A 14,648-nucleotide genomic window follows, 5' to 3' on the forward strand; every position below is an offset into this window, starting at 1 on the left:
CTGATGATTAGTGATGTGGAGCACCTTTCCCTGTTTCTGTTGGCAATCTGTATGTCCCTTTGGGAATGGCTATTCAGATCATCTGCCCATTTTTTAATTGCATTTTTTGTTTGTTTTTTGGATATTGAGTTCTCTGAGTTCTTTATACATTTTGGATATTAATCCCTTTCCAGATATATAATTTGCAAATATCCTCTCCCATTCAGTAGGTTGCCTTTTCATTTTGTTAAGGGTTTCCTTTGCTATGCAAAATCTTCTTAGTTTGATGTGGTCCCATTTGTTTATTTTTGCTTTGGTTGTCTTTACCTGAGGAGACAGATCCAAAAAAATATTATTAAAACCGATGTCAAAGTTTCCTGCCTGTGTTTTCTTCTAGGACTTTTATGGTTTCAGTTCTTAACGTTTAAGTCTTTAATCCATTTTGAGTTTAATTTTGTATATGATGTGAAAAAAGTGGTCCAGTTTCATTCTTTTCCATGTAGCTGTCCAGTTTTCTCAACTCCATTTATTGAAGAGTCTGTCCTTTCCCCATTGTATATTCTTGCTTCCTTTGTCATACGTTAATTGGCCATGTAAGCATGGGTTTATGTCTGGGCAAGCTATTCTGTTCCATTGATCTGTGTGTTTGTTTTTGTGCCACTGTCATACTGTTTTGATTACTATGGCTTTGTGGTATGCAGTTGACCCTTAAACAATACGTAGGTTGGGCCACCAACCCTACTCACAGTCCAAAATCTGCATATAATTTTACAGTCAGCCCTCCTTATCCACAGTTTCACATCTGCAGATTCAAACAGCCATGATTGTATAGTACCGTAGTATCTCATTATTGAAAAAAATCTATGTATAAGTGGATCCACGTTGTTCAAACTTGTGTTGTGTAAGGGTCAACTGTAGTTTGAAGTCAGGGAGTGTGAACCTCCAGCTTTGTTCTTCTTACTCAAGATAGCTTTGGCTATTTGGGGTCTTTTGTGGTTTCATATAAATTTTAGGAGTATCTGCTCTATTTTTGTGAAAAATGCCACTGGTATTTTGATAGCATTGCATTGAATCTGTAAGTTATTTTGGGATGGACATTTTAACACTATTAATTCTTTCAATCCATGAGCATGGTGTATCTTTCCATTTATTTGTGTTGTCTTTGATTTCTTTCATCAGTGTCCTACAGTTTTTAGAGTACAGGTCTTTCACCTCTTTGGTTAAATTTATTCCTAGGTGTTTTATTATTTTTGATGCAATTGTAAATGGAATTGTTTTCTTAATTTCTCTTTCTGATAGATGGTCATGAGTGTATAGAAATGCAAAAGATTTCTGCATATTTTGTATCCTGTAAAATGTACTTACTGAATTTATTTATTCTGATAGTTCTTTGGTAGTGTCTTTAGAATATTCTGTATACAGTATCATGTCCTCTGAAGATGGTGGTGGTTTTACTTCATCCTTTCCAGTTTGGATTTTTAAAATTTCCTCTTCTTATCTGATTGCCATGGCTAGGACTTCTAATACCATGTTAAATGAAAGTGGCAAGAGTGGGCATCCTTGTCTTATTCCCAATCTTAGAGGAAATACTTTCAGCTTTTCACCATTGAGTATGATGTTAGCTATGAGTTTGTCATACATGACATTTATTATGTTGCGGTATATTCCCTCTGTAGCCACTTTGTTGAGAGTTTTTATCAGAAATGGATGTTGAATTTTTTCAAAAGCTTTTTCTGCATCTATTGAGATGATCTTGTGCTTTGTATCCTTCATTTTCTTAATGTGGTATATCATGTTGATTTGCGAATATTGATCCATCCTTGCATCCCTGGGATAAATCCCACTTGCTCATGGTATACGATCCTTTTAATGTATTGTTGAATTCAGTTTGCTGATACCTTGTTGAGGATTTTTGCATTTGTGTTTATCAGCGATATTGGCCTGTAATTTTATTTCTTTGGTGTCTTTGTCTGGTTTTGGTATCATGCTGGTCTTGTAGAATGAGTTTGGAAGAGTTCCTTTCTCTTCTATGTTTTGGAATAGCTTGAGACAGATAGGTATTAACTCTTTTTTAAATGTTTGGTAGAATTCATCTGTGAAGCCATCTGCTTCCAGGCTTTTGTTTGTTGGGAGTTTTATGATTACTGATTCAGTTTCATTACTGTTCATGTTTTCTATTTCTTGCCTGATTTAGTCTTGAAAGATAGTATGTTTCTAGGAATTTATCCATTTCCTCTCGGTTGTCCAATCTGTTGGCATATAGTTGTTCATAGTAATCTCTTATGATCTGTTGTATTTCTGTGGTGTCAATTGTAACTTCTCTTTCATTTTTCATTTTATTTATTTGGGCCCTCTCTTTTTTTTCTTGATGAATGTGGCTAAAGGTTTGTCAATTTTGTTCATCTTCTCAAAGGACAGGCTCTTTTCTATTGTTTTTTAGTCTCTGTTTCATTTATTTTCATTTTGATCTTGATCTTGATCATTTCCTTCCTTCTGCTAATTTCGGGTTTTGGTGGTTCTTTTTCTAGTTCCTTTAGGTGTAAGGTTAGATTATTTGAGATTTTTCTTGTTTCCTAAGGTAGACCAATATTGCTATAAATTTCTCTCTTAGAACTGTTTTTGCTGCATCCCATAGATTTTGTCTCAAAGTATGTTTTGATTTCCTCTTTGATTTCTTCAGTGATTCATTGGTTGTTTAGTAGCGTGTTATTTAGACTCCACATATTTGTTTTTGCCAGTGGTTTTCTTTTAATTGATTTCTAGCCTGGTACCGTTGTGGTTAGGAAAGGTGCTTAATATGATTTCAGTTTTCTTAAACTTATTGAGATTTGTTTTGTAGCCTAACATGTGATCTATCCTGGAGAATGTTCCATGTGTACTTGAAAAGAATGTTATACTATTTTGGGGTGGAATGTACTATTTATTAAGTCCATCTGGTCAAATGTGTCATTTAAGGCCAATGTTTCCTTATTTATTTTGTGTTTGGATGATCTGTTCATTGATGTAAGTGGAGTGTTAAAGTCCCCTACTGTTAGTGTGTTACTGTCACTTTCTCCTTTTATGTCTCTTAATATTTGCTTTATATATTTAGGTGCTCCTGTGTAGGATGCATACATATATACAAGTGTTTCTTCTTATTGTTGGACTGATCCCTTTATCATTATGCAGTGTCCTTCTTTGTCTCTTTGTTTTAAAGTCTGTTTCATCTGATATGAGTATTGCCACCCCAGCTGTCTTTTCATTTCCATTTGCATGGAATATCTTTTTCTATCCCTCTTGCTTTCAGTCTGTGTGTTTTCTTTAGATCTGAAGTGAGTCTCTGATAGGCAGCATATATATGGATCTTATTTTGGTATCCAGTCAGCCACCCTCTGTCTTCAGATTGCAGCATTTAGTCTATTTACATGTAAAGTAATTACTGATAGGTACATACTTATTACCATTTTGTTCACTGTTTTCTGGTTGGTTGTATTGTTCTTGTCTGTTTCTTTTTCTCTTGCTCTATTCCCTTGCGATTTAATGGCTTTTTAGTGTTATGTTTGTATTCTTTTTTCTTTTTCGTGTGTATATCTATTTTTTATTTTTTGCGGTACGCGGGCCTCTCACTGTTGTGGCCTCTCCCGTTGCGGAGCACAGGCTCCGGACGCGCAGGCTCAGTGGCCATGGCCCACGGGCCCAGCCGCTCCGTGGCATGTGGGATCTTCCCGGACCGGGCACGAACCTGCGCCCCCTGCATCGGCAGGTGGACTCTCAGCCACTGCGCCACCAGGGAAGCCCTTGTATGTATATCTATTATTGGGTTTTGGTTTGTGGTTATCATAAGGCTGTTACATAACAACTTGTGTATATAGCAGTCTATTTTAAGTTGATGGTTGCTTAAGTTTGAGTGCATTCTAAAAGTACTACATTTTTACTCCCCCCCTCACCTTTTATGTTTTTGACATACTTTACTTTTTAAAAATTTTGTATATTCTTTAATAATTATAGATTGTATGATCTTACTACTTTTTTAATCTTCATACTAGGTACATAGGTGGTTGATTCACTACCTTTACTATATGTTTGCCTTTACATTGAGATTTTTTTTCTTCCATAATTTTCATATTTCTAGTTATGGCCTTTTCTTATGTTTAAAGAAGTCCCTTGAATGTTTATTGTAAGATCAGTTTAGTAATGATAAACTCTTTTAGTTTCTGCTTCTCTGGGAAACTTTATTTCTCCTTTAATTCTGAATGATAATCTTGACAGATAGAGTAGTCTTGGTTGTAAATTTTTTCCTTTCAGTATTTTGAACATCTCATGCCATTCCCTTCTGGCCTGTCAAGTTTCTGCTGAAAAGCCAGCTGATGGTCTTATGCAGGCTCCCCTATATGTAACTAGTTGTTTTTCTCTTGCTGCTTTAAATATTCTCTCTCTATCTTTAACTTTTGACATTTTAATTATAATGTGTCTTGGTGTGGGTTTCTTTGGGTTCATCTTGTTTGGGACTCTCTGTTTCCTGAAATTGGATGACTTCTCCAGGTTAGTCAAGTTTTCAGTCATTTTTTCTTCAAATAAGTTTTCTGTTTCTTCTTCTCTCCTCCTTCTGGAGTCCTCATAATGCAAATGTTAGTATGCTTGATGTTGTCCCCAGAGGTAAGCTATCCTCAGTTTTTTTTTCCTTTTGCTGTTACAGTGGGGTGATTTCTACCACTCTTTCTTCCAGGTCACTGATCCATTCTTCTGCTTCATCTAATCTGCTATTGATTCCCTCTAGTGGATTTTTCATTTCAGTCATTGTATTCTTTATCTCTGATTGGTTCTTTTTTATTTTCTTTATCCCTTCGTTGAAGGTCTCACAGTGGTCCTCCATTCTTCTCCTGAATTCGGTTAGTATCTTTATGACCATTATTTTGAACTCTTTATCTGGTAGATTGTCTATCTTTATTATTTTGTTTAGTTCTTTTTTTTTTTTTTTTTTTGAGGTTTTTGTCTTGTTCTTTCCTTTGGAACAATTCCTTTGTCTCCTCAGTTTTCCTAGCTCTCTGTGTTTGGTTCTATGTACTGGATAGATCAGCTACATCTCCCATTCTTAAAAGCATGGCTTTATGTAAAAGGTATCCTATGAGGCCCAGTAGCACAAGGCTGCATGTACCCTCCTGTTGTGGCTGGGCCATGATGGCTGTGGGTGTGCTAGTGTGCAGGGCTGGCCCCTGGCACAGCTGGCTATAATGCCCAGCTGTGACTTGCAGGTACTCTGGTGTGCGGGGCCATCTCCTAGGGTGGGAGCTGCTTTTGGAGGGGCTCCAGTACCAGCTGAGGGAGCCTGCTGGCAGTGGCAGGATGGTGGGATGCTTTGGGCTCTAGTGCTCGCTGAAGCCACCTGCTGAGTATGATAGCGTATGGAGTTGCTTTGGAGGAGTGTCAACTGGGGTGGATCTGCAGGTGAACCTGGGGTGAGATGTGGAGAGTCATAAATGGTGCCTACCAGCACTGTACCAGCTAGGTGTAGAAGGTGAACAAAAAATCCTGGTGTTGCCCAGTGGCTACATAACCAGAGAAAATTACAAAAGATCCCTGACTCTCCTGCACACACCATAAAATCAGTCAATGAATCTCCTTTACGTATGACCCAGGTATTTTTCAAACCACCTCCTCTGCAGTGGGACTTGGAGCAAGATAGTTTTTGCATGTGCCCTTTAGAGTGGAGTTTCATTTTCTTACAGCTCTCTGGACATAAGTCCCACTGGTTTTCAAAGCCAGTTGTTATGGGGGTTTGTCTTTCTGGTGATGGTTCCCCCGAGGCTGGGGAGCTCAGTGGGGTTTGCACCCTTTGCTCCTCAGGAGGACCTCTACAGTTTTGATCTCCTCCCTGCTTGTGGATCCCTGCGCCAGAGGTATGGGTCCTGGCCAGATACCATCTCCACCCCTCCTACCCATCTTAGTGAGGATTTTTTTTTCATCCTTAGTTGTGGAAAATCTTTTCTGCCAGTCTTCAGGTCTTTCTCAGGGATAGTTCCTCTATGTGTAGTTGTAATTTTGGTGTGTTCATGGAAGGAGATGAGCCCAGGATCTTCCTACTCTGCCATCTTGTCCCCCTCTTGTAAGATTGCTATTTGAAGTCAATTTATTAATATTCAAATAGACACATTACAGAAGAGTAATTGCAAATTCTAGACATGGAAGAGTATAGCTTTAACATTTAAATGCTTTTCTTTATTGTCAGGGCCAGGTTAAAGGCTCAACTCAAAATTAGAGGAATCACTTCTATTGTTTTTTTTTTTTTTCCTTGCTGTGCTGCATGGCTTGTAGGATCTTAGTTCCCAGACCAGGTATTGAACCTGTGCCCCCTGCAGTGGAAGCACAGAGTCTTAACCATTGGACCGCCAGGGAAGTCCTGTTTTATTGGCTTTTAAATTAGAAATTCTGATTTAATTGGTCTATAGCCCAGATAATCTGCATTTTAAAACTTCGCAGGGAATTTAAATATAAAGCCAAGGTTGGGAATCACTGATTTAGAGGCAACTGATAGGTCAATTCCTAGTTAAAAGGAACTTGCTTAACTTTTACATCTACTGTTTCTAAAACTTTTTTTTTTTTTACCAGAGTGCTCCGTCTTAGTTAACGTTGTCAAAATATGAAGGAACTTAAACCTGACCTAGCGTATACTGCCTTCATACACAGTAGAATAATATCAGCAGTGACTGTTTTATTAGAAGGTTTATGGTCTTGCATTCCAAAAACAGCCTATTAAGTAATAGTTTGTTTTTAATGTTTAAAAAACTAATGTTATTATGGAACTAGAAATTACATTTATTAATTTTGAAGAAAATTGTAAGTTCTAAAATTCCCCAAATCAAGCTGTTACTTCCTTGGGAAAAGAGTGGAGTATATGTTTTCAATGTGAGAATTTTAAATTACTGAAACTAAAATCTGTAAAGAATAATTGTGATGTTCATCGTTGTTAACTTTTTTCTCAGTTGCTCCTTTACTTTATAAAATACTAAGATTATCTTGCTTTTTCACCATGTGTCCATGTCCTCTTTCCTTTATTGTGTTTATATATAGCCCATTTTATGCTCTTAATTGATATTAATTCAGGGAGGCAGAGGCAAGGAGGCAACATTTCTCTGTTTTCTGATTAGGTGCTTTACCAGATTGGTAATAAATTTAGCTTCTTTTTCTGAATGAGCAGCTAGCAAATTATTTAGGTAGTCTTTAAATGGAAAACTGGATGACTTTTGTTTAAGTCATAACTAATACAGGAGGCTGGGGAAAGTTCTGGATCAGTTGTTAAAAGTATCTATAAGAAAAAAACAAGAAAACCTTTTTCCTCAGGTTTTCAGATCCACCTAATACTCTCTTGAAAATTCAATGGAGAAAGTGGGAAAGAAACTACCTTCCATGACTTCACCCTGGCTTCTTTCTTTCTTCTTTTTTTTTTTTTTTTTTTGTGGTACGCGGGCCTCTCACTGTTGTGGCCTCTCCTGTTGCGGAGCACAGGCTCTGGACGCACAGGCTCAGTGGCCACGGCTCACGGGCCCAGCCGCTCTGCGGCATGTGGGATCTTCCCGGACCAGGGCACAAACCCGTGTCCCCTGCATTGGTAGGCGGACTCTCAACCACTGTGCCACCAGGGAAGCTCCCCCCCAACTTTTTTTTTTTTTTAAGATTTTTTTTTTGATGTGGACTTTTTTTTTTTTTGATGTGGACCATTTTTAAAGTCTTTATTGAATTTGATACAACATTGCTTCTGTTTTATGTTTTGGTGGGGTTTTTGGCCGCAAGGCACGTGGGATCTTAGCTCCTCAACCAGGGATCAAACGCGCACCACCTGCATTGGAATGCACAGAGTCTTAACTACTGGACTGCCAGGGAAGTCTCACCCCGGCTTCTTTCTGATAATCCTTGGCCTCTGCAAAATTCTGTTGGTGAAAAAGGGTTTGCTCTTTCCTTATCAAATGGTCAACTTACTGAGAATTTCTTTTCCCAGCAAAGATTTCATTTCTCATAATACTATGCAAATGAAAGAAACTTAAACAGATGCCCAGTGGACACGGGTGCCCCACAGGAGAAATATTTTCAGAGAAAGAGATCAACTTCTGTCTTGATCTCTACTATAGAAGAACATATGGAACCCTTTTTTCTCTTTATTTTGCTGTGGCTTAACAACCCTATGCCTAATAAAATCTCTTAAATTCAGGCTCAGAATTGAGACGTACTCTCAAGCATCAATGCTTTTTGTCATGCTGCCTCCACTTTGGTGAGAAGGGAAACATAAATTTTACAGGACAGGGACTTTGTTTGATTAACCCAGCACTAATCTGGTGCCTCCATAGGTCCTCAATAAATGTTGAACGAGTGAGTAAGTGAAAGGAAGGGAGAGGGAGTGACTAGAAGCAAAGCTCATTGGGTGTCTTAAGACTCGAAGAAAGACTTTTCTAATACTTTGATTATAATTTCCTGTCTCAAGATAAACTAACTGTTGGCAAGAGGAAACGAAGCGAAGATGATGAGGTTCCAGTGGGTGTGGAGATGGCAGAAAATACTGACAACCCACTAAGATGCCCAGTCCGACTTTATGAGTTTTACCTGTCCAAATGGTAAGTGATTTTCCTCTGAACTAGATATAACACACTGCAAAAAATAGTTAAAATACTATAGATTTCAGAAAGGTAGCTGGTCTGTAACTCTAAACAAGGATTTACTTACAATTTTATTTTTTCCCCATTCTCATATCTGCCTGGATTTTGAACCAAGAAACAAATTGCTTCACCTTGGTAAATTTTTTTCCCAAAAATCTCTTGAAAAGTAAGAATCGCTGCCATTGTTTGATCTTTACAACTGTTACTCAACTTTATGTGATATCTAAACTGCTGTGAATTTATTATTTATATAGAAAAGAAGGGGAAAAGTTGTAGTACTAACTCTATAAATAGGAAAGCAATTTATTTTTAAAGAATTGAAATTTTTTGAGTGGTGTTTTTCTTACAGAAACTTTATGACTTTAAAGAGTTGTAAGATCCACACTAAAGCATTTTTTTCTCAAAGAAATATAATCACTGGGTTTGTTCTTTGATAATGTGTATTGAGTGCTCTTGGGATTCATTCCAGGATATTGGGCACTGAGGATATGTGGTTCTCAGCCATAGTGTCACATGTGAATTGAATTTTTTGTTACTCCTGGTAATGTTTTAAGTACTAAAGTCTGAAAGATTTACACTTTGTCATCTATTAACATTATACTCACTTTCAATCCAGTGTGATTCTTGAGTGTGGGAGAAAAAATACAGAGTTACAGGTTGCTCCTGGAGCATAAATGCCTGTAAACTTGTTTATATCTGTGGGTGCATTGTTTATTAGTCGCAGTATGGAAAAGTTGAGAGCCATTATATTTAAAGAGTAGTTACATATTTCCTATACTCTCTGATCCCAATTTTCTTTCTTTTTCTTTTTTTCTCCTGTGGATAGTTCTGAAAGTGTGAAGCAGAGGAATGATGTGTTTTACCTTCAACCTGAGCGCTCCTGTGTTCCAAATAGCCCCATGTGGTACTCCACGTTTCCAATAGACCCTGGGACCCTGGACACCATGTTAACACGTATTCTCATGGTGAGGGAGGTACACGAAGAACTTGCCAAAGCCAAATCAGAAGACTCTGATGTTGAATTATCAGATTAAAGTGGAAGTGGGGTTCCTATTTTCATACACGTTGGTATGCACCAAACTGTGAATGCATCCAGCTTTGGAAAACGATCTATAAGTCCAAGTCCTCTTGACTTGATTATAAGATAATGGAAAACAGACGACTCGTGAACCACAGTGTGGATGTACAAATGAAAATTGAAGGAAAGAATATGAACTGAGAAATGTTGTTCTTTGGCAGTGATATAGTTCTTAGACATCTTCAGAATGACTAACCAATTTCTCTGAGTGGTGCATAATCTTATTTTGTTTGGGAATAACAAATTGTGGAATATTTTTAAGGAAAACTGTTGTATAAAACTCTACCATAGTAACCTTAGACCTTAGAGAGGTAGCTTTGGAGTGAAACCTTGGCTGCAGTAGGCTACTTGGGCAAGCCCTATGTAAAAGTCAGGGGAGAAATCAGTTCGGAGCTAAGAGTGGCATCAGATGAGGACTGTGGGACCCAGACTTGAAGACCCAATAAAAATATTCAACTTTTTTTAAAAGGTAGAGAGTGAAGTGGTCTTGATTTTGATTTTCACTGCCAAGCCAATTCTGTGAAGGATAGAAGCCTCTGGTGCTTTTGCCATGGGGTCCCTCAAATCAGAGGAAAAGGCCTTCACTGCTGTTCATGCAGTAATGTGTCCCTTTCACTTTCTGGGTCTAGCCTTCTCAGCTGTGGGTCTGGATGTGGGTAAATTAAGTTCAAGGGGCTGAAACTCTGCAAAATGATTATGCACACAGAAAATCTGTGGAGCCCATTAGACCCCAAGTGTCTTGAAACGTTTGCAGAAAACCCACTAAAATGCCCACTTCTCTGGGTGTCAGCCTTTATTGCTGCTGTCTCACAGCATGAGCTGTGGTACACAGAAATGGGGGTTCTCCTTTTGTTTCCATTTTATCCCCAAATGGCAGCTTTTCTCCCATTGTTTTATCTTCCTGTTTCCCAGATAGTTCCTATCATTTTGTCTTTTGCACCAGTTTCTGGAGGCCCTTGTCATTTCAGAAAGAGTCTCTCTCCTTACTCTGGCAAGCCTGTGGGTGATTCCACAAAGACACAGTGTTACTTAGCTATCAGAATTATGGTAGAAGAGGTCCTAGTATATTCCTATATAAAGCATTTGGAAGATGAGCTTGTTGCCCAAAGAAACTTGAAAATAGGATTTTGGGGTTAGGATACAAAGACACTGACTGTCTTTCATATCCACGAGCAGGTCTTCTATAGCATTATTCCAGACTCTAGCTGTTTAGTTCTCTGAGGATTGCAAGTCCTGGGTGTGTTTGGCATATGGATCCTTCTTCTTCGTCTCCATTCTGTTTCTTCCCCACAAAATTTTGAATCAAAGCGTTTATGATATTGGCCAATCACGGAATTTCGTTAGCTGAGGTTAATTTGACCCTTTAATAGAAATGAGAGAAGTCTAAAAAGCCTCCTAGAAACTTTAACCTTGAAAGACTTTACAGTATGTCCCATTTTTCAGATGGGGGTGACAGGTTGTTTTTTGGGGTTTTTTTCAATAAATAAACTCTTTAACTACAATAAAAATTTAAAAGTAGGCCTTTTGACATTGTGTACTTACGGTTCTGTCCCTCTGCCTGTAACAAATTTTGTTTTTGTTACCAAGAACTATGTGAAAGAAGTAAATCTGCCCCAGTTCTGTATGATTAATTCCATCTGTGTTTGTCATTTCTGACTGGAAAACTTCTTACTTCCAGACCTTGTTTGATATGGAGGAAAAACAGTTGGATTGTCTGATAAGTCTGCCAATAAACTATCCAGAAACATCAGGTGTAATAGTCCCCACTATACAAATTTTATGGTTTATATAAACACTAATATTTCCCCTTCTGTAGAAAAACAAATATATGACATAGTAAACTATTGTAAAACACTAGAGAGAAAAAAAAATCTGTATCTTTTAATTGAGAACAGCCAATATCCAGGTAAATGGCTGTACCAGGATGTCAATTGCATGTTAGTCCACACAGTTGTCCAGATCCTGAATTAATTCGTAAAAGAAAATATTAATTATTGGTCATTCCTCATAAGCATAGCCATTGATATGTGTGTCTGGTTATTTGCTTTTTAAAATTTTATTAAAATTATGTTAAATTACATTTTTCCCCCCCAGGGGAGAAAAAATATCAAACAAGAGAAAACATTAAATTATCCATTCTGTTCTTTTTTGTTTTTTAAACACTTGGGTTTTCACCTTGCAGAAACCACAGAAATATTCCCTTAGAATAAAACAGTATATTTGTATTTGATGGGTGAATTATTCCTTTTTGTTATGTCTTGAAAGAATTTTAAATATTTTTTCCTGTTTGACCCTATTGGTATGTATGACCCAACAGATGGCATATTACAAAGAAAGAGAGCATTTTTCAGAAAATTGTTTGATTTTTACTCAGTCCAGAAAACATACTGTTTCACTGCAAAATCTTTTCAAATTTTTTTTTCCCATCAAAGACTTGTTCTGATTTTTAATCTATTAACTATATTCAAAGCCCTGAAAGCTAGAAGTATCAAGTATCATGTATATATTTCATTTCAGGCAGACTTTTTTTTTTTTGAGATTCACAAAGCTTGCCTCATTCAACTTGAATCATTTTGAAATCATGAAATTAGAATAAAGAATATATCCATTCTTAAGTATAAATACATATTTAATTTGGGAATGTGAGACTAAGTGGCATTTTCCTTAGACTGTAGAGCTATATTGGTATTGTGCAAATATACCTTCAAATTCCACAGATTGTTTCTATCTACGTGCCCTGTGGCATTCCTAATTTTGTATAATAGGACTTTCCCAAAAAGTTTTAAGTAAAATGAAATTCTGTAAATGAATCCCAGTTTTTCTAGTAAATTCAAATTTTAATTTTCCATGCAAATAGAAAAGTTCGCTATGGTTCTGAGTTGAAATTTTAGGAAAGAATTAAGCAATAATACCCCCAACTCCTCTTGTCTGTCATCATCATAATTTATTATCATCATTGAAAAACTAATAATTGAGAGGCATTGTTACAGAGTGGGAAGATCGGAAGCTTCAGAGCCTAGTCTTTCTACTTACTGTTTGTATATCTTTAGGTAAGTTACCTAACCTCTCTGTGATTCAGTTTTCTCATGAAGTGAGAATAATAATAACTATTTATAACTTGGCACACGGTAGATTTTCAAATGTCAGCTATTTTTTACTTATATGAAAATTCTAGACATATAGTAAAATTTTAAATAAGTGCTAATTCCCGCACTGCAGCCTGAATTTTCACTAAGTTCAGTGCTTCAGATTGTGCAAAACATAATACCCAACATCATCAGTTCTATATATTTGAATCAAATACTTAGAAAAACTAAATACTATATACACTAAATCGTAAGTTCTTCACTCATGTGCTTATATGCATATGAACTGTAATCAACATTACAAAAATCCATTGATACACTTCACTGCATTGAAGAAGGTAAGAAGTAATACATGGTATATCAATGGATACAAGAAGAGCATGTGATGTAGTTTTTTTTTTTTTTTGGTTTTTTTGCGGTACGCGGGCCTCTCACTGTTGTGGCCTCTCCCGTTGTGGAGCACAGGCTCCAGATGTGCAGGCTCAGTGGCCATGGCTCACGGGCCCAGCCGCTCCGCAGCATGTGGGATCTTCCCGGACTGGGGCACGAACCCGCGTCCCCTGCATCGTCAGGCAGACTCTCAACCACTGTGCCACCAGGGAAGCCCTTTTTTTTTAATTGGAGAAACTCTTAATCTGTGAAATTTCTTTTACTTGGTAATGGTTATATACCACCACATAGGAAGAAGACAACTGTGCAATATACATCTTCATCCTTCTTCCTCATTACAGAACCCCTGTCCCCCACATTCTGAACCCCTGTAGCTTCCTGGTAAGAGACTCTATTTTCCAGGCTATCTTGCAACTAGGTGTAAACAAGTGACTAGGTTTTGACCAGTGGGATGGAAGCAGAAATAAATAACAACCAGGCCACATCCTTAAAAGGAAAGAGCCCACCCTCCTCTTCTAATTTCCTCTTTCCCATGCACCAGAATGTAAACATAGCCAGTGGTCGTGGCAAACCAGTTTTGTCTGTGTGGGAAAGGGCAACGTACCTTAAGCACATTAATCTCATGGAGCAGCCGCTTATCTCCTGAACTGCCTGCTACCTCAGACCTTCACATAAAAAAGAAAGAACCTTCCATCTTACTGAAGCCATTGTTATTTGGCCTCTACTAAAGTAGCCAAACCAGTATCCTAACTAATAGACCTGCTATGCCCAGTATCATGCTACTACTTAATATAGAACTGGAAGTTCTGATCCAGACTATAAGGAAAGAAAAAGAAACAGCTTATCAATGTTGGCAAGTGAGAAGTAAAACTCCTATTTAAGTCATTATTTTCAGATGTTCAGGAACATCTATAAAAAACCAAGAGAGAGAATTCCCTGGCAGTCCAGTGATTAGGACTCCATGCTTTCACTGCTGTGGGCCCGGGTTCGATCCCTGGTCAGGGAACTTAAGATCCCACAAGCCATGCCACGAGGCCAAAAATAAAAATTAAGCCAAAAGAAACAACATACCATTAAAAATAAGTTTAAGGCAGTTTACTATAAAATAAGTTTATAAAAACTTCAGGCATTTTCCCACAAGAGCAATAGCCAATTAGATAATGTAATTAAAAGGGAAAGATACTATTCACAGTAGCTATGCAAGCTATAAAGTATTTAGTGATTAATCATATCTGTCAATAAAGGACGACAAACAGATGACAAGCTCAGAGAAGATGCTGTGTAAAACCACCAAAGGATTTATGCCTCGAATATACAAAAACTGCTGAATTGTAAAGAAAACAAAGAATGATAGTTCATAGGTGAGGAGCCCAAAAGGGTAACAAATGTATGAACATGGGATTTTATAAAAGAGCTGTCACTTTACATCCTTAAGACTGGCCAAAATTAGAAAAATTGATAATGCCAAGTGGTGGCGGTGATGTAGGGACA

General features: G+C 37.5%; 1 protein-coding gene across 5 annotated transcripts in view; it reads left to right on the forward strand.

Annotated features, from left to right (window-relative positions):
- The window catches only part of ZMYM4 (zinc finger MYM-type containing 4), a 175,316-nt gene extending 163,217 nt beyond the window's left edge, over positions 1–12,099 (forward strand). For 4 of the 5 annotated variants that reach the window (XM_079917190.1, XM_079917191.1, XM_079917193.1 and 1 more), the window contains 2 exons: positions 8,432–8,561; positions 9,430–12,095. In XM_079917190.1, the coding sequence (XP_079773316.1) occupies positions 8,432–8,561; positions 9,430–9,637 (338 nt within the window). In that variant the 3' untranslated portion in view covers positions 9,638–12,095. Of the gene's footprint in view, positions 1–8,431; positions 8,562–9,429 lie in introns of all 5 variants that reach the window. The other variant, XM_079917194.1, reaches the window with a different exon arrangement.
- The last annotated feature ends 2,549 nt before the right edge of the window (positions 12,100–14,648 follow it).

Source organism: Stenella coeruleoalba (genome assembly GCF_951394435.1).
Source record: "Stenella coeruleoalba genome assembly, chromosome: 1".
Lineage (NCBI taxonomy): Eukaryota > Metazoa > Chordata > Mammalia > Artiodactyla > Delphinidae > Stenella > Stenella coeruleoalba.